General features: G+C 49.1%; 1 protein-coding gene across 2 annotated transcripts; it reads left to right on the top strand.

The window, feature by feature from the left end:
- The first annotated feature begins 23 nt into the window (after positions 1-23).
- RIBC2 (RIB43A domain with coiled-coils 2) lies at positions 24-19,511 on the top strand. 2 transcript variants are annotated; one of them, XM_066253054.1, is made up of 8 exons: positions 24-292; positions 1,503-1,584; positions 4,107-4,451; positions 7,373-7,491; positions 11,221-11,448; positions 14,435-14,601; positions 15,647-15,721; positions 19,430-19,511. In XM_066253054.1, exons 1-8 carry the CDS (start codon positions 179-181, stop codon positions 19,440-19,442), a joined length of 1,143 nt encoding a protein of 380 aa, XP_066109151.1. In that variant the 5' UTR covers positions 24-178; the 3' UTR covers positions 19,443-19,511. The 2 variants fall into 2 exon arrangements, with proteins under 2 accessions (XP_066109151.1, XP_066109152.1); XM_066253055.1 differs by lacking the exon at positions 19,430-19,511 and having other exon boundaries at positions 15,647-15,817.
- The last annotated feature ends 273 nt before the right edge of the window (positions 19,512-19,784 follow it).

Here is a 19,784-nt window from a genome sequence, read left to right as displayed (position 1 = left end):
CAAGCTCCGCGTGGTGGGAGAAGGCTGCACAGTAAAGCCTGGAAAGCAGGCTCGTAGCCCACCTGCCCCAGCTCCTAGGGAGCTAGCTTCGCTGGGACTACAGCTTGTCTTGTTTTTGTTGTCTCCTTTTAGCCCGCATATTTTAAAGCCTCTTAGAATTTCCTGGGGATTCCCAGTCATGGAGATAGTGCAGCCCAAGGACCTAGAAGAGCACTTTGGCTTAGCCAAGAGGAGACATGCTGAGCGGTGCAGGCAGAAGCGGATCTTCAATGCCAGAAACAGGATCATCGGGGTGAGATCACAGGAAAAGGGGCGGGGGAGGGTGGTGGTGGAGGGGCAGATGGGGGTAGGGCGAAAGATGGGTGCGGATGAGAAGAGAAAATGAAACCCTTGAATGAAACGTTTGATTCAAGCACAGCTGCAAACAGCACCGGGCGTTTCCAAGGAAAACTAGCTAAATTATTGATTTTTGCTGAGGATAACACAGACCTTAATAGAAAAATTATACTCCCTCTCACTTGCCAGACAGGCAGATGGAGTCCTGCAGCTGGAAGGGAGTTGCTTTGGAGTTTATAGCCAGAGAGAGACTAGAATGGGGTTCTGCTCTCTTTGAGACAGACTTTCTACATTGCCAGGGGTTCCTTCCAGTTCATTCATTTGACAAAATTTTTATTTTGTGGCAAGCCTGAGTTGGGTCCAGCAGATGAGGAATAAGGCAATTCTTGACCTTAAGGATTTATGGCCCAGTGGAGGGACAGACATTAAAATGGTCACATTTACATGTAATAAGGCCCTGGCCAGGTATCACAGTTGGTTGGAACGTCATCCCAACATGTGGAGGTTGTGGGTTCAATCCCCAGTCAGTGTGCATGCAAGAATCAACCAATGATGGCATTAATGGGTGGAACAGCAAATCAATGTTTCTTTCTTTCTCTTTCTCTCTACCTCTTCCCCCACCCCAGCTTCTCTCTCTAAAAATCAGTTTTAAAAATTATCTGACCTGTGGTGGTGCAGTGGGTAAAGTGTCAACATGGAATGCTGAGGTCACTGGTTCAAAACCCTTGGCTTGCCCACTCAAAGCACATAGGAGAAGCAAAAACTAGAAGTTGCTGCTTCCTGCTCCTCCCCCACCACCTTTCTTTTCTCTCTCCTCTATCTAACATCAATAAATAAAATCTTAAAAATAGAAATAAAAATGTAGTAGAGAGAAGCACAGACTGATCTGGAAGAGGTAGTCAGAGAGGGCTTCTCAGAGGAGGTGACGCCTAAGCAGTGTTGTGAGGATGAGTATCTGTTAACTAAGGTAAGGGGAAAGGAAGCTCTGGGGAAAGTTAAAAGAGCAGGTTGAAGAACCAACAACTGTATAAGCAAAGGCATTCAGACATGAAAAGATCTGATGTGAACTACTGCGGGTGGGGCAAGGATCAAAAGATATCGAGGGTTGTTAATAGTAGAATAAAACAATCTGACTCTAACTCCTCTTGCCTTGTTTTACATTCCAGGGAGATGCGGAAGCCTGGGATGTTCAGGTCCATGACCAGAAGATAAAAGATGCAACTGAAAAAGCCAGACTTGAAATATTTGGTGAGCATTTCATAAACCTAGATATGGAAAACCTTAAACACATAGTCTCAGTCAAGAAATGTGAAGATCTTCTATCAGGGACAGCCTTTTGTGCTAGAACTCCCAGCTCACACCTCAGAGCTGACTCTGAACTAGATACGGTTCCAATAATAGTGTTCTAGCTCTTAGATATAGTTTTCAAATATAATTTATTGTTCTATATCATGTGTAACTATTTCAGCTTATTTTTGTTAAAGCACTATGAGGATTTTTAAAATAGAAAAAAGTATGGTGCCCCATATTCTTACAGAACTCCTCATAGATACATACCTAATAAATTTGGTTATTTTCTCCTTGTTTAAAAAAAAATAGAAAAAAGCAGGGTCCAAAATTTGAAATTCAATGGGTTATCAATTAACTTTTAAAATATATGAACAATATACTTAGAAAAAAGAAAGAAATATGCCAAAATGTTAGCAGTGGTAATATAATGTTGGAGCGATGAAATTATGAATGAAGTTTATTTTTTTTTAATTCAGCGAGAGGAGCGGAGGCAGAGACAGACTCCTGCATGTGCCCCAACTGGGATCCACCCAACAATCCCACTAGGGAGTATTCTCTGCCCATCTGGGGTGTTGCTCCATTGCTCAGCAACCGAGCTCTTCTTAGCACCTGAGGCAGAGGCCATGGAGCCATCCTCAGCGCCCAGGGTCAGTTGCTCCAATGAAGCCATGGCTACAGGAGGTGGGGGGGGGGAGAAGCAAAAGGGGAAGGAGTAGAGAAGCAGATGGGCACTTCTTCAGAAATTGAATCTGGGACATCCAGACTCCTGGCAATACTACCACTGAGCCTATTTTCTTATTCATACTGTTTTATGTTTTCTAAATGCTCTACCTTTTTTATTTTTAGTTTAAAAATAAGTCAAACTTAGAAAAATGATATGACAGATACATAGGAACCCATCAGTAGATTAGATGTTGACATTTTGCCACATTGGCTTTAGGTGTTGTACTTTAAGAATGCTTTTTGAGCCTGACCTGTGGTGGCGCAGTGGATAAAGCATCGACCTGGAAATGCTGAGGTCGCCGGTTCGAAACCCTGGGCTTGCCTGGTCAAGGCACATATGGGAGTTGATGCTTCCAGCTCCTCCCCCTTCTCTCTCTCTCTCTCTCTCTCACTCACTCTCTCTGTCTCTCTTCTCTAAAATGAGTAAATAAATACAAAAAGAATGCTTTTTGAAAGTCTCTGTATATTCCCCACCTCGTCATTTTCCTCTTCCTCCCTCTTCAGAGGTGTGCACCATTCCCATGCCTGTTTTTTGTACTTGAGCCCCTTAGTATGTGTGTATCCATTACTATGTAAAATTATGTTTCTGTGTGTTTAAAATTTTTACATAAATGGTATACTTTTGAATGGGGTCCTTTGTAACTTTTTAAAAAATTCAATGTGTATTTTAAGTTTAATCTACAATCTCCATATAGAATATTCATTTGAATTGTTTTCTGGTGTTTTGTTATATGAATTAAACATAGTTACTATATCCATTTCCCTGCTGATGGCTGCTTTAGATTTTTCCAGGGTTTTTTTGTTGTTGTTTTTAGAATTGCAAACAATGCTGCAACGACTGCCCATGCATTATGACCCTATGTACATGTGTGAGGGATGTATAGGGAAGTCAGATTGTTAGGTGCTAGGGTAAGCATGCTTTTTGTTTTATGGGATATTGGCAAATTGCTTTCCAAAGTCATGTGTACCAAGTTACACTCTCACAAGTTTAACACGTGCTATTGTTAGTATTTTTAATATTTTGAATGAGCTATCTTGTTTCCCCACATCTGAATACATGCTGTTCTTAGCATTTTATTTATTTGTTTGTTTGTTTGTTTGTTTATTTATTTATTTAGTAAGGGAGAGAAAGATGAGAAGAATCAACTCATAGTTGCGGCACTTTAGTTGTTCATTGATTGCTTCTCATACATGCCTTGATCCAGAGGCTTCAGCCAAACAAATGACCCCTTTCAAGCCAGTGAGCTTGGGTTCAAACCAGCAACCTTTGGGCTCAAGCCAGCATCCATGGGGTTATGTCAGTGACCCCATGCTCAAGCTAGCAACACCACGCTTAAGCTGATGAGCCTTTGCTCAAGTCAGCGACCTCAGGTTTCAAACCTGGGACCTCAGCATCCCAGGTTGAGGCTCTATCCATTGCGCCACCATCGGTCAGGCGCATTTTTAACATTTTGTCAATGTCTTGGATGTTTCTAAACATCTCATAAGGTTGTTCATTTTTTCACAGGTTTATTGATTATTCAGGGTTGTTTATTTGCCTGTTCCAATCCTTTGCCCATTTTTTAAAACTTGGGTTGTTTATTATAATTGATTTGTAGCTGCACTCTGTACATTCAGGATTCTAATTCTTTAATGGTTATGTTACCTTTTTGGAAAGTTGTATTACTTTAAGAAGCACTAAAAATTATTTTTAAAGTGGAATAAATTTTTATTTTTTTCTCTGAATCTTAAGCTTGTGGATAACATATTTCTTCTAGCTGCTGAAATGAGGCACAATGACAAGACCATATGCATATTAGAAGACCGGAAAAGAAGAGATAAGAAAAATCTCTGCAAAGCTATCGATGACTTCCGGCAGAGCTTTCAGAAGCCAGAAACTCGTCGAGAATTTGACCTCTCTGACCCCCTAGCCCTTAAGAAAGATCTTCCAGCCAGGCAGTCAGATAATGATGTTCGGAATACAGCATCGGGAATGCAGAGGTTCATGGGAGAGGATTTAAACTTCCACGAGAGGAAGAAATTCCAACAGGAACAAAACAGAGAATGGTCCTTGCAGCAGCAAAGGGAATGGAAGAAGGCTCTGGCCGACCAAAAATGTGCAGGTAGTGAAACAAACAAAAAAAACACGGTTTCAATGCTGTCTTTAACAAACTAACTCCTGGTTTTTGTTTTGTTTTAAGTCCCATTGATGTGCCGCTTTGGCCCTGGAGAGAGACAGACATCAGAACCTGTGCGCCAGGATTTACTGTAAACATCTCCAGTAGCATGAGGGTCATGCAGGAAACACTCTCTGAGCTCCTGCTCCATCTAGGTTCTAGTGGGAGCAGGAAACAGTCCCTGCCTCGGGGTGTTTGCAGTCTCCTGGGAAGACCAGGGAACTATGTGGGTCCAGCCTATGTCAGAAAGAGTCCAGTACAACACTCTGGTCATCCTCCCTCACCTGGCCTCCCACCTCTGGCAATGGAAACTCCATTCTCGCAGTCGCCCAGGCCCCCAACCCTAAGTCACCTTGACTTTTTCCTTTCTCTCAACTGCTACATCCAGCCCAACAGGAAGTCATCCAGACCTCAACTGCCTTTCACCATCTCTGCCATTACCTCTCTGGACTAAGTTATTAGCATCTCTCAGCTGACTTACTGCAGTAGGCTCTACTGGTCTCCCTGCTTCTGCCCTTGTCTCCCTCTGACCTCATCTCTTCCTAACCCTGCAACCAGAATGATTCCATTAAAAGTTAAGCTAGCTCCTCTGCTCAGAATCTTCCAGTAGCTTCTCATTTCACTCAGTAAAAACTGAATTTATTTCCAGGACCAACAGGGCCTTCAGTCTGACCTTATCTCCTGCCATGCTGCCCTTCATTCATCCCATTCTTGCCATACTGGCTTCCTCCTAGAACATAAGTGTGCCAGGCTCATTTCTGCCTCTGGACCTTTGCACCTCCAGTTCCCTCTGCACAGAAACACATTTCCCCATATATTTGCACAGTTCCCCCCTCTCCTTTGTCAGGTCTTTGCTAAAATGTTGTCTTATCAGTGAGGCCTCTGGTGACCACTATTATAAGTTGCAACCCTGTGCCCTCTCGCACCCCATCCCTGTTCCTCTCCTTGCTTTATTTTTCCTCGTAGCATTGCTCAGTGATATACTATAATGCATTTGTCATCCCTCTCCCAGTGTCATCTCCATGAAGGCAGAGATTTTATCTGTTTCATATGATGTTCTATCCTTAGTTCCCGGCACATGGATAAATACTTGTTGAAATAACCACTCATAGGGCTTTAGACATCTCACACATCTCACAGGCGCTCTGCTTTCTCACCTCTGAGAGCCTCTGTCTCAGCCTTGGACCTGGCCCATGAGCTGCTTCCTGGACATCTCTCTAGGTATCTCACAACATCTTGGAAACTAACCCTGCATCTCTCCCTGGACTTTCTTCTCCTCCAGCTTTTTCCCCACACTCAACAACACCTCCTTCCCTCAATCAAGCCAGAAACCTCCTCCTTGACCCCTCCACCTCCAGGCCATCCTCAGCTTCTGTTCCTTCTTACCTCCTGCAGATACTTTGGACTGTCCATATCTCCCGTCCCTGCTGTCACTACTGTGGTGCAGGCCACCACCTTTTTCACCTGCATGGACCACACCAAGGGCTTTCTGGTTGTCTTCCATGTTCTTTCTTGCCCCTCCCTGGTCCATTCTCAACATAACAGCCAGAATGCTACTTTCTAAACTACATCAAGTTGAACAATGTGGCCCCTACTCCCTCCACCCCAGCTTAAAAGCCTCTAGTGGCTTCCCATTACATATGGAATAAAATGCAAAGTCTGCCCATGGCTGGCAAGGCCCTCCCTGCACTATGGGGCCACTGCCCGACCCTCCAATGTCACCTTACGCCTCCTGCCCCTTTCTCCCTGTGTCCCAGCCACTCTGGCTTGCTTTTTCCCTTTTGGGTCCTGGCATATTCTTCTTCCCCACTTTAGAAGCTTTGCACCTGCTCTCTGCACAGTTTCTTATGTCCTTCAGGACCGAACTTAAGTGTTACCTCCTCCTAGAGAAACTCTTACTCCCCACCCTCCCACTGCCTAAGTCAGTTACTCCCCACATTCCTCCTCGGTCACCTCGCCCTCCGTGGCACTGTCACAGTCTGTAGCAAAGCGCCTATTTCGGCCTTTGTTTCTTTGGTCTCTGTCTTGTCTCCTGGACAGTGAGTTCCAGCAGGGCCCACTCCATCCCGTGTTCCCAGCAGAGTGTGCGGCCAGCCCACATGAGGCTCGTGTTAAATGAATGGACAGTCTGACGAAAGGTGAGAGGTGACGCTGAAGGTGAGCAGCAGCCAGAATTCACTGCTGGAGAGAGTTGGTTCCTCGTTTTTGAAGATAAAGGGACCTGCAGTCACAACTTTCTGATTACAGATTTTTTTTTTAATGTAACAACCCTGCAAAGTAGGAATTGTCCTGTCTCATGGGTGAAGGCCGGAGGCTCAGAAAAGTTGAGTAATACACAGGTCAAGTTAACAGAGTTAGGAAGCGTCTAGGCCGGCCTAGGAGACTCTCTGTCTTACTCCGAATCTTTATGTTATGCTGTTTGGATGCTCAACTTCCAACCCCTTCTCCTCTTGGTTCTCCTCCTCATTGGCAAAGTGCTAACGCCACTCCACAATATCTTTTATCTGAGACCACCTCCTCTGGGGAGCCCCATCCAGTATGCACAGCAGAGCTCTCCTTTTTGGGGCTCCCATCACCCCTTGCCAGTTGTAAGGATGTAGTGGCCTGTGAGGTCAGGTAGGGCAAGGAGCCCACTACTCCCTATCCACTATCCCAGGACCACTGCCAACATGACTCACCCATAGTAGCAATTGCTAAGCACTCTGTACCAGGCACCCCAGAGCTTCACCTAAATTAACTGGTGGAAGTCTGCCAGCAGCTGTGTGAGAAGAGGCAGACGCTTGAATGGATGCTCCACAGGGTGCCCTGCAGGCCTGGGAGGGAGCCCTGGATGGGCACACAAGTATGGTTGTTCTGCTTCCTTTCAGAGGATTTCTACATGAAGACCAGGCTGCAGTTTGATGAAACGGCCAAGCATTTGCAGGGTCTGGAAAGAGCCACCAGAAATGTGGTGTGTGCAGCTGTGAAAGAATTCAACAGGAACCAGGTGATTCTCGGAGAGAGAGAGAGAGAGAGAGAGAGAGAGAGTGTGTGTGTGTGTGTGTGTGATGCAAGCTGGGGGTTGGGGGTGCAGGGTGTCAGTTCCCCTTTCTAAACCTCAGGCTCCTCTCTAATACGAGGACAGTGATGGCTACCCAGACAATACCAGCTAGCACTTCCCCAACACCTGGCTTTGTTTCAGTTCTTCCTTACTGTCCCTCAGAGCTCTTTCTCTGCTAGAGCAGGTCCACGGCACTCAGCAGGGTGCGCAACTGGGATGATGCTCAGTGCAAACCCTGGGGGTATCCTGACAGATCCCTCATCCCCAAACTCTGCCCAACTCCTCACAACACTGCATCCCCCCACCCCCATGCTAACGTTGCCTCAGGTTCTCTGTTCCTTTTAGAAATCAGACTCCCTCTCCAAGTTTTCTTTTCAAATGCAGTTAACTGGTATATGTCCTGGGTGGGGTGAAAACTTTGCCTGGATTTGTTTGTTGGGTTATGTGGTTGACCAGGTTTGCAAAGTAAAGAATGTGAAATGGTCTGCCACAGGGCAGGAAGAAGATATTAGAGCTCTACTCATATGTATTCTTAACCTCGTTGTTTTTAATGCCTGCGTGTGTACGTGCTGCGGGAGAGGTAGTTTGCCTGTTCACTTGCCCAGCTCTGCGAGAATCCAATAAATGGCAATGGCCCAATGCCTTTTGGCTCTGTGGTTCTTCTGTGGTCTGCCCGAATTTAGTGTGAACCTGCCTGGCCTCAACCACCAGCATTACACCTGACGCTGTGAGCAGGATTCAGTTTAGACCAGTATGGAATAGGAATTACAAGTACCACATTATAAACTAAATATTAGGAGATGCACACTCACGTGTGTTCTGCTGATGGGAGTGTGCACTAAAAATCCTAGAGAGACTGAAGAGGCTGGTCCAGAAGAGACCAGAGACCAGAGAGGCCATTGGTTTTCAACAGCAGGGAGGGGAACAAGGAGGGGTGACCAAAGGGCAGACAGCAGAGGCTCCTGGGGCCCAGCTCACCGACCAGCCAGCTGCAGGAGGTGTTGGCGATCACTTGGTCCTTGCCCCTTCCTCTTGCAGAGGAGACCCAGAGAGAGGTGGTCCTGTGCTCCAGGCCCCACAACAAATGAGTGGCAGAATGGGACACTTTTTTAAATGTAAAATTTTAAATATATATATAATTGTCAATTATAATTGACATTCAATATTGTATTAGTTTTAAGTGCACAGATTAGTGGTTAGACATTTACATAACTTACAGAGTGATTCCCCCGATAAGTCTAGTGCAGAATCGGGCTCTTGATTCTTGGTCCACTACTGTCTGGCCATCCAGCCATTCATTTAGTCCCTTGTTTATTTAGCAGTTCAACAGTTATTCATTGAGCCTTCCTGCCAGGCACTGGCTGATTTTTACTAAAATATGTTGCTGCATCCATCGATTTATTTCCTCATTGTAATGCTGGTGATTGAGGCCAGGCAGGTTTGCGTGGAATTCAGGCAGACAGTAAAGGAACTGAAGAGCCACAAAGTGTTGGCCATACCCATTTACTGGAGTCTCACAGAGACAGCCAAGTGAATAAACAAAGGACTGCTTTTTGCAGTGGAGGACAGGGATCAGGAACACCGCCCCTCATGGTGGCAGCCGAGGGAATTGGAACCACACCTAGAGGGGGCAGGAGAGCGATCTGGGAGAATCGCTACCAAAGGAAAGCACTCGTAGCTTTTCATAGACACACACGTGGCTTTCTGCCGTGTGCTCACGCACTAGTGCAAAGTGCTTGCAGCTGGGAAACCAGCAAGCAAGCCTAACACAGCTGTTTCCCCACACACATTCACTCAATAAAACGTGTCGTGAGCACCTCCAATGTGTCAGCACACTCAGGTCCCCCAACTCCTCACGTGGATGCTGCAAGGCAGCACCTTTGTAAGTGCCCCCTGTGCTGAGGAGAGCCATTGGCTCTGTTCCAGACTATGCATAGGCATTGTTAGTTAGCCTGGCACATTAATACAAGGGTCTAGATAACTGTCCTCAGAAGAAAATTCCAAGCAGGTTAGCCAAACTCCGCAGGTGGAGACACACACTGGAGAACCTCTGATCCTCTGTGGCGAGGGGTGCTCTTTTCATTACAGACATTGTGGTTGTGGTGTCAGAGTTTAGTGTCCAGGTGCCAGAGCCCAACAGCACAGGGACAAGACCAGGCTTTTTTCTGTAGTCTTGGAAAACCCATGTGAGTGCCTCAGTTTTATCATCCAGAGAATAGGGATAATGACACCTACCTGTGCCAGTCAGAATGAGAAGCGCCTCCCAAATCTCAGTGGCTTAAAATACAAAGCTGATGTTTGTCATGCTCCGTGTCCATCTTGAATGGCCAAGGGACTCTGCTTCTCTTCTTTACCTTGGAGCCCAGGCCCTGGGACAGAGCAGCCACTAGCTGGAGGACTCTAGCAGCCCAACAAAGAAGGCGTGTGCCCGATCCCCCCCACCCAGTCACCTACCACATCCTTCCAGAAGCACCCCAGTCACCTCTACTCACATTGCATTGGCCAAAGTAAGCCACATGACCACACTCACTCTAAGCAAGCAGGAAGTACTATTCTGCCATATGCCCAGCAAGAGCACTGGCCACATTTAGTGACCAGCAGTAACAGTGATCCCACTTGCTGGGAAGGTTGTGGGATTAAGCTAGGTGATGCACGTGACTTGTTGGAATGTTTGGCACATTATCAGGACTTGTTAATGATCGCCGTTATTTTTATTCCTGGCAACAGTTAGCTGTTCTCATTAGTCACTATGTTCAACAACCCTACCAGAGAGGCATGACAAACCCAATTTAACTGATAAAGAAACAGGCTCAGAGATGAGGGCTGGATTTCCCAGGGACACCCAAGTATTAATCTGATTGCTTCTGCCAATTCAAACACGGCTCTTCCAAACTCTGTAAGGCCAGTGTCTGAATCCGGGCCTGTCCAGCTGCAAAGCTTGTACTGATGTGATGGCAACAGGCTGGCCGTCTCACGGGCGCCATGGTGTGCCTGGCACCTGGCAGAGGACCCTGTCTGTCCATTACCAGAGAGAACTGATAATGCTGGTGAATGTCTCAGTCCACCTCCTGACTTGACAGAGAAATGACTGCAGCACAGAGAGGGGAGGTGAATTGCTCTAGGTCACATAGCCAGGGCCATTCCTGCCACTTATACCCTAACCTGAGCAGGGATTTGACCAGGAACCTACTTGTACCAAGGCCTGTGGCTGATGTGCATGGGGAGCACTGAGGTGACAATGTGTTTTTACCTTTTAAGTAACTGCTGTAGTGAATCACCCTGTTGGGTGTTCTTCGTGGCCTGTAGCCATGAAAGGGTGACCAGGGCCACAGGGAGGGACACAGAGCCCTGCCCCAGAGTGAGGGAGGCCAAGCCAAGGGATGCCGATGGCCTGATTGCCTCACCAGGGAGGTAGCTCTCTGCCTTGGCAAAATGGTGCAAAGACCTGAAGCAACTCTGCACACAACCAGCAGGTGGTGGTTCCCTCAGCTCTGCCCCCATACCCAGTGACACAGGGCAGCCCACATCCACGCCTGCCAGGTCTACCACTCCCACCCTGTCCCCGGTGCCCTTCCGCGCATTCTTCCTTCTAGCGCACCCTGGTGAGATTGGCTGGCCTGTGCCTGAGTCCCCAGGGGCACTTGGAGCATCTTCCCTCATGTCTTCCCCCCTTAGGCCATGGAGTCGGCAGAAAGGAAAAGTCTAGAGAAAAAACAAGAACAAGAGGACAACCTGGCTGAGATCTCCAACCTGCTGCATGGGGACCTGCTCTCTGAGAACCCGCAGCAGGCAGCCAGCTCCTTCGGACCCCACCGCGTGGTGCCCGACCGCTGGAAGGGCATGACCCAGGAGCAGCTGGAGCAGATTCGCCTGGTTCAGAAGCAGCAAGTACAGGAGAAGCTGGTGCCTGCCCTCCCTGTGTCCCCCCTTTACCCTGCTACCTGCCACCCGCTTCCCTCCCTCCTGCTCTTAGACTCGCCAGGAAGCTACCCTCAAACGCTTTCCATTCCAGTGGGGGAGGTGACAGGGCCAGATGATCCTGTGCCTGTGTGACCTAGCTCTGGTGGCAAATACTAGGGAGAGGAGTAAGGCTGGGGAGGGGTGGTGGGGATTCCCGGGCAGAGGAGGGACATTGGAACACAGACCTGAATGAGGGAGAGAGCGAGCCACGCAGACACTTGGGGCAGTTGAAAGTGTTCAGTCGGTGACCTGGAGGTCACAGGATGTGTGTGAATCAGAGTGCTAGAATCAGAGTGCTAGAGAGAGCAGGAGAGGCTGGACGGTGGTGAATAGGATTCTTCAATATGAGACGAGGGAGGAGGTTGTTATGGTTCTGATGCAGCGAGGGCAGAGGTTCTCAGGCTCCGTGGCCGCTGCCCCAGCATCATCTAGGAGCTTGATAGAAATGCAGACTCTCAGGCCCCACCCCACCCCAGACCTATTGGAGTGGGGTGAGACCCTGGGCTGGGCCCATAATCTATGCCTTAGCAAGCCCCTCCACACAGGATTCTGATGCCCACTGGAGTTCAAGGACCACCAGTAGGGTGTACCCAGGGGGTGAGAGCTGACAGGTTGGAATAAGGCCTTTGAAGAGGAGGTAGAATGTCTGAGAAACTGGGTAGAGGGAAGGGATGTCTCTGTGAGTGGTGAGATCACTCAGAGTTTCCCCAGGAGAGAGATTTGGAGAAGGGCTCAGTCCTGCAAAGAACAGTCAGGGCTACCCCAGGCTGTGCAGATGCCTGTCAAGGGTGGGTGGGTGGTCCCTAGTCCGTGTGAACTGCCAAGCAGGCAGGTTATAAGGGAGGGGCAATCGCTTGGACCAGGAAGCAGGGGCAGATGGCACAGCTCACCTGCCTACTATCCTGCAGGCCCAGAGGGACAGATGCAGGAGAGGCTGTGTAGGATCCTGCTCCATCCCTGCTCCTGCAGCTCAACCTGACTGCCTGGCGGGGAAGTTCAGGCAGCTGTCCCGAAAGCAGCAATTTTGACTGATTTTCAATCTTTGTGAAAAACTCAGACTACAGAAAAAGCACAAGGGAGGAAATAAAAAACATGTTAAGTCTCAGCACTCAGAACATCTCCTCCCCATGCCCCCATGTGCCTCCTCTTCTATGCGTGGAGATAATTGGGGATATTGAGACTAGGCAAAGTACAGTTCGTTTGTCTTCTCTTGGTCCAGGGCCAGTGTGTTCCCATGTCATCTGTATTCTTTTTTATTATTATTATTATTAATTGGGAGGTGGGGAGGCAGAAAGAGAGACTCCCACATGTGCCCTGACCTGGATCCACCCAGCAAGCCCACTAGGGGGCAATGCTCTACCCATGTAGGGCTGCTGTTCTGTTGCTCAGCAACCAAGTTATTTTTTAGCACCTGAGGTGAGCCCATGGAGCCATTCTCAGCACCCAGGGCCAACTTGCTCAAACCATTGGAGCCATGGCTGCAGGAAGAGAGGAGAGAGAGAGAGAGAGAGAGAGAAAGAGAGAGAGAGAGAAGGGTGGAGGAGGGGCAGAGAAGCAGATGGTCACTTCTCCTGTGTGCCCTGACCAGGAATCAAACCCAGGACTTCCACATGCTGGGCTGACACTCTACCACTGAGCCAACCAACCAGGGCCTTGTCTCTATTCTTTTTTTTTAATATATATATATATTTTTTACAGAGACAGAGAGAGAGTCAGAGAGAGGGATAGATAGGGACAGACAGACAGGAACAGAGAGAGATGAGAAGCATCAATCATTAGTTTTTTGTTGTGACACCTTCATTGTTCATTAATTGCTTTCTCATCTGTGCCTTGACTGTGGGCCTTCAGCAGACTGAGTAACCCCTTGCTTGAGCCAGCGACCTTGGGTCCAAGCTGGTGAGCTTTGCTCAAGCCAGATGAGCCTGTGCTCAAGCTGGTGAGCTCGGGGTCTCGAACCTGGGTCCTTCCGCATCCCAGTCCAATGCTTTATCCACTGCACCACCGCCTGGTCAGGCTTGTCTCTATTCTTTTTTTTTTTTTTTTTTTTGTATTTTTCTGAAGCTGGGAACGGGGAGAGACAGTCAGACAGACTCCCGCATGCGCCCGACCGGGATCCACCCGGCACGCCCACTAGGGGCCACGCTCTGCCCACCAGGAGGCGATGCTCTGCCCCTCCGGGGCGTCGCTCTGCCGCAACCAGAGCCACTCTAGCGCCTGGGGCAGAGGCCAAGGAGCCATCCCTAGCGCCCGGGCCATCTTTGCTCCAATGGAGCCTTGGCTGCGGGAGGGAAAGAGAGAGACAGAGAGGAAGGAGGGGGGGTGGAGAAGCAGATGAGCGCTTCTCCTATGTGCCCTGGCCGGGAATCGAACCCAGGTCCCCCGCACGCCAGGCCGACGCTCCACCGCTGAGCCAACCGGCCAGGGCCTTATCTCTATTCTTGATGAGAACATCTTTTGTCACAACTCAGGGACCTATGAGTATTTTCATTTTACAGATGAGGAAATTGCCGCTGTGTAGGGGTTAATCCAGTTACATTAACCCCTGTCTGCATTAATCCAGTTTCCTCTCCTAGGAGTTAGTGGTTTGTATAGAGGGGTCTAGAAGGCAATGAGGTGTGAGCTGAGATGCAGAAATTCACCCCATTGTCCCGGGTGGGGCTATAGCATCAGGATGTTCCAGAAGCAATCAGGTGGTCCCAGGGTTCAGCCAGGAGAAACAGTCTGACCACGTGGTGCCCAGTGCTTCCCAAGTGTGGGAAGCAGCTGGGCCACCTGCTTTGATGGGGGGGGGGGGGGCGTCTCCTCTGATTTCCTGCATGGTGTTGTTCACCCACCAGGGCCTCAGTTTCCCCATCTGTAAAGTGAGAGGCCAATTCGATGGGGATCTTCTGTGGCGACAGGTGGTAATGGTCACCTCTGCTCTCTCCAGAGGCTTCAGGAAGAAGAGTACCAGCAAGACAGGGCCTGGGACCAGCAGAGGGTTCAGAGTGCCCGCGCCACCCTGCTGCTTGAGCGGCAGCACCGGCGCCTGCAGCGTGACCTGCGCAGAGCCCTGGACTGCAGCAACCTCAGCCTGGCTGGGGAGCAGCGTTCACAGTGAGTGCCGGAGACCGGGCAGAGCAAAGGAGGTCAAGGGGGCAGGTGGGGCGGTGGGCAGTGATAACCAGCAGGGCCCATGGAGCAGGCTCCATGCTTTCCTGCCCCCTGCATGCCCTGAATCTTTCCCACCCCAAGGGCACAGTTCATCAGAGGCCCCTGGCAGTAGTGGTCTGGGCTTTGGCATAGCCTCCTGGTGTAGAATGCAGACAGAGAGGGGAGAAGGACCCAGAGCTGAGATGCCAGAAATTAAGGGCTTAGAAACCACTGGTCCCACACAGACCAGGTGACTGAGATTCAACTGTGCCAGCATCCTGTACACACCCCTCTTGGGGGGTTCTCACCTGGGTCCTGAGGACCCTCAGTGGCCGAGACATGGATGCTGGTGATGGAGCAGTCAGAGGGCACCAGGAGCTCAGGGGAGGGCCCTGGTGGGCCTGAGAGGTGTGGGAGTACAGTGCATGCTGCCTGCTGCAGGGAGGGCTCCCCAAGGTTGGGGTCTTTGCCTCATTACAGACAGGCCCCAAGAGTGATTCAGAGTGCCGACTGCAAGCAGGGTTGCATTGGCAGCTGCACATGCCACTAAAACCCACACTGTTTGTTTATGTGTGTACCTATCCATCAAGCTCTTGCTTGAACTCAGAAGGGACTCACCTATAGTTTCTCCAGTCAGACATCTGGTACCTGTGTACCAGTGGGTCCATAGTCGCCTGGTCACTTCCATCGGGGGCCTAAAAGGAGCATTAAGACATGACCTGACAGAAATCAAGTGGGATAAGGAAATGTCCTCTCAGTCACAGCTGTGGGGATATAATTCTGAAATATCCCCACACTTTGCTGGGTGAGTCCGTAGTCTAACCACTCTGCAGCAGTGAGATGCCCCCTCGGCCCCCACACCATGGGCCCGTGAAGCCCAAGCGCATCCTGGGGCGGGGGTGGGGGTAGTGCTGATAGAGTGCTGGGGCTTCTTTCTGAATGAACAAATGAGAGACTGTTTAGGAAGCCAGACATTCGCTGATTGTTTTTCTCCTTGCTCTATTATCAGGAAAAAATACATGGAAGAACTCTATACAAACCAACCCACTGAAGATTATTTCACGCAGTTTAATACAAGAAGTCGGTAATGAAAAAGATACTTCCTGCCCCCCCCCCCGAATCGTTTCTTTATAAAATGTGGTAACCTTGAAGAATCACATTTATTTTAAAAAATACACAATGTGGCCCAGAAGTACTCTTTAACTATTTTTCCACTGTGGACAGAGCATTTATTAAACCTCTCTCATGAATTCCTATGAGTAGCATTAGGTCCTGTTCAGTGCAGCTCAGAGAATGTCTCTAGAGCAGCTCTGGGTGCGGTGGATAAGGGTGTGGAGCAGACACGGCCCTGCAACGATCAGTTCTAGAGAGAGAAGGACCCCTGAGGTAGGCCTATGTATTCCTTGGACCCCAAGACCATAGCTAACAAGCACAAGCTTGAATTACGTGCAAGGAACCGTTCTCTGCGCTTCACAGGGAATGAACGAATCTCATCCTCATGGCGGCCAATGGTGGGTGTTTTTATTCCTCCCATGCTCCAGGTGAGGAGCCTGAGATACAGGCATGTTACGTGACAAGGGACCTGGCCAACCTCATGCTGGTGGGCCGTGGTGAACTTGGGGTTGATTGAACCCAGGGAGTCAGGCTCTCAGCCTCTTTCCCCTACTCCCCTGGGCTTCCAGTGACAGACCCAAAGCAAGAGTGGCTTCAGCAAAACAGAAGTTTATTTCTTGTTCTTGTAAAATTACAAGATGAGCAGTGCTACCATGGTACTCTGTATCTCCATCTGTGGTCCCAGCAACGCTCCCCCTGCTGCCACCACCTTGTCACATCTGGGCCAGCAGGGAGGAGTGAAGGGGGGCAGCTGCATGCTCCCTGCCTTTAGGACCTGGCAGGGAGAGTACATTTCACCTCGGCTCACACCCCATTGGTGAAAATTTTGTCATGTGATCACATCTAGCTGCAGAGGAGCCTGGGAAACTGAGCTGGCTAACCATGAGACTGGGCAGTGATTCTATAATGTTATAAAATGGAAGGATACATATCAGGGGACAGTCTGCCGGTCTTGAAGAATGACTTGGCATTTGCCAGGGAAGAGATGAATGGAGGACTTTTATACTGGGAGGGGGGCAGGTCTACAGTAAGGGGAACTGTAGCTCAGAGGCCCAGGATTACTGGATTTTGTCCAGTTACCTCTTTCTTCTCTGTGTGGATTTCTTGAGGGTCATGTGCACAGGGCTGGTGACAAATGGCAGGTCTTGGTGACAGTTTATCATTAGCCACATTAGAGCTATATATGCAAATACTGGCCCTCCCTGTCTAAACAGAACTCTTGTTCTTCCCGTGCTCAAACCACATCACACAGGCTGATGTTAGCCTGAGCCTGAGGGTCACCAGGGTTCCCAGATGGATCAGCTGGGGCTGGACTCTGGCTGGCATAAACAAAGGCACTGGGGTGTGAGAGAGAAGTGGTGGGGACATTATCTCATTATCTGCTGTGGTTGGCATGTGGAGGGCCTGGAGGCAGATCAGGGTGAGATGGAAGGGGGCCCGGTGGCCATGGCCCAAGAATCAGGCAGGGCCAGATCAAGGAGGCCCAGGACTTTAACCAGAGATCTTGGCAACAGCCATAGGCCAGGGAGTAACAGGGTCAGATGTGCATGTTTCTGAAACATGCTTCAAGAGAGGCTGACTTTGAAGACAGACTTCACTGCCTCCCTTCCAATCCAGGCTCACATGGCCTCCCAGAATGGCAATGCAGTTGGTCAATCAGCTGGGGACATGGTTCATACCCAGCTTTAATCTAGAATGCCCCCACCCTAGCTTGAGGTGGGGCTGGAGTGGCACTGTGTCGGTGCTACAGCTGAATTGGGGATTTAGATGTTATGCCAAGGAGCAAGGAATGGGCAAGTGGATTGATTCCTTAACACCTACTGCGTGTGGGTGGGTACTCCCTGGGTGCCTCGAGCACACTTTGGTTAGGCTCACTCACAACTGTGCAGAGCAGGCTTCTCCCTTGTCTGACAGGCTGAGGGTGAGGGCTGCCACCACTCAGGCTGCTCCCAGGATGCCCACGGAGCGGTTTCTGCCACTGTTAGGCAGCTGTGCAGCCCCACTAGCCCACTCTGACATACACTCCTGCCTGCAGGGCAGACCTTATATCCATCCATGACAGATACATTTTGTATGAATTACACTATCGCCACTACTGCTAACTATCCCTGGATGTCCCTGTTTCTTGAGCAGGGGAGGCCTATTCCTGAAGGGATTGACAAGTACACTTCCTTTGGGGAAGCGGGTCGTGAGTGTATCTGTTTCTTGGGGCAGCCATGACAGTGCCACAAATTGGGGAACTTTGACAACAGAGATTTATAGCTGCTCAGTCTGGAGGCTAGAATATCAAGGTGTGGGCTGGCTGGTCCCTTCCAAGGGCTCTTAAGGAAACTGCCTTAGTCCTGTCCCCTGGCTTCTGGTCCCTGGCTGGTGATCTTTGGTGTCCCCTGGCAAGTAGACTCATCACCCTGATCTCTGCCTCCATCTATACATGGCGTTCTACCCATGTGTGAGTCTGTGTTCAAATCTACCCAGTTGTGTTGGATTTGGAGCTGCCTTAGTGATACCTACAATGACCTTATTTCCCAATATGGCCACAGGCTAAGGTACTGGAGGTTAAGACATGGATATATCTTTTTTTGGGTGACACTATTCAACCCATAGCACGGGGAATGCAAAGGGGTCACTGGTTCCACCGCCTCCCATATAACCCCATTAAAAACATAAGTACCTGGGCAAAACAAGTGGCCTTTGGGGAGGACAGGTGATGGACAGTGACAGCCTATGCAGATTGTTAATACTCCACGTTGGGGCGGCAGATAAGGGGAGAGATGGGAGGCAGCAACTGTTCATTCAGGGCCCACTGAGTGCTCTTTAGGTCCTGGCTACTTGGCTACAATCTGCCACAGAAGACACAGATACATAAACAGAAATGGAGAAGCCAAAGGGCATGGGGTAGAACACACGGAGCCCATGGGCACAGGTGAGAAGGGAAACGGAGCTCAGAGGCCACTGCAGTCATCAATAATACACATGCATGCCTGGGATCGTAGGGCCAACAAGGAAAGGCTTGCTTTAGTTTAGCTCTTGAATTTTGCATCGTTATTAAAAAAGTATTCCAAAAGGAAAGCCAGGTTTGAAAATTTAAACACTTACTTGCTGTACATGCGACCTCTACTGGTAGTCAGTGGCACAACACATTCCCAGTGGTTCTCAGGCAGAAAAATGAACCCAGAGATTAAAATTACCCTCCCCAGGTCCAATGCTGGGCAGGTTCTAGCAACACCTGAGACACCACTGGATGTTATGATCATCATCCTGGAGAGAGAAAATAGGATTAGAGAGCTTAAGTGATTTAGCCCTGGCTAGAAGGCAGAGCCAAGTGTCCAGGAGTGGAGCCCTCTCCTTTATTCTGCTCTGAACAGCCCATTATGGCTCTATGTGCACGCACGCGTGCGCACACACACACACACACACACCATGAGCCTTGTTGTATTTTTTGTTTCACTTCCCCCAACATTTTATTACAAAAAATTCCAAATATGCAGGAAAATGGGAAATATTGTACAGTCTACACACATACTCCATGACTTAGAGTCTTACAATTCATATTTGCTTTATTGCCTGTCTCTGCACAGACTGACTTTTCAAAATTCCAGTTATATGCTGCTTATGAGAGACACACCTAAAACAAAAGTGGCTCTGAAAAATGTGGTTGTCATTTATCTCCGTTCCACAGACTAGGAGGCTGAAGCAGGGAGAAGTTGCTGGCTTTCCAAAAGTCACACAGCTGGTAATGGAGCTGGAATCCAACCGGATAACCTGAGCCCGAAGCCTTGCTCATCCCATCAGCCCCTGCCCGCCAGTGAGCCCCCGCGCCCTCCCTAGGAGCCAGCCCCATTGCAGCAATCAGAAACCATCATCAGAAACATTGCACCTGACCCCAAAATGTACACAGTGCAATTCTATATATGTAAAACCTTAGAATTAGCTGAACTATTCTATCAATATTAGCAGGGGCAGGGTGGTGGGTATTGACTGCAAAGGAGCATAAGGTAACTCTTATGGACTGATAAGAATGTACAGAAAAAAAA

This window comes from Saccopteryx bilineata, chromosome 1 (assembly GCF_036850765.1).
Source record: "Saccopteryx bilineata isolate mSacBil1 chromosome 1, mSacBil1_pri_phased_curated, whole genome shotgun sequence".
Lineage (NCBI taxonomy): Eukaryota > Metazoa > Chordata > Mammalia > Chiroptera > Emballonuridae > Saccopteryx > Saccopteryx bilineata.
This window is presented reverse-complemented; position numbering and strand designations above follow the sequence as displayed.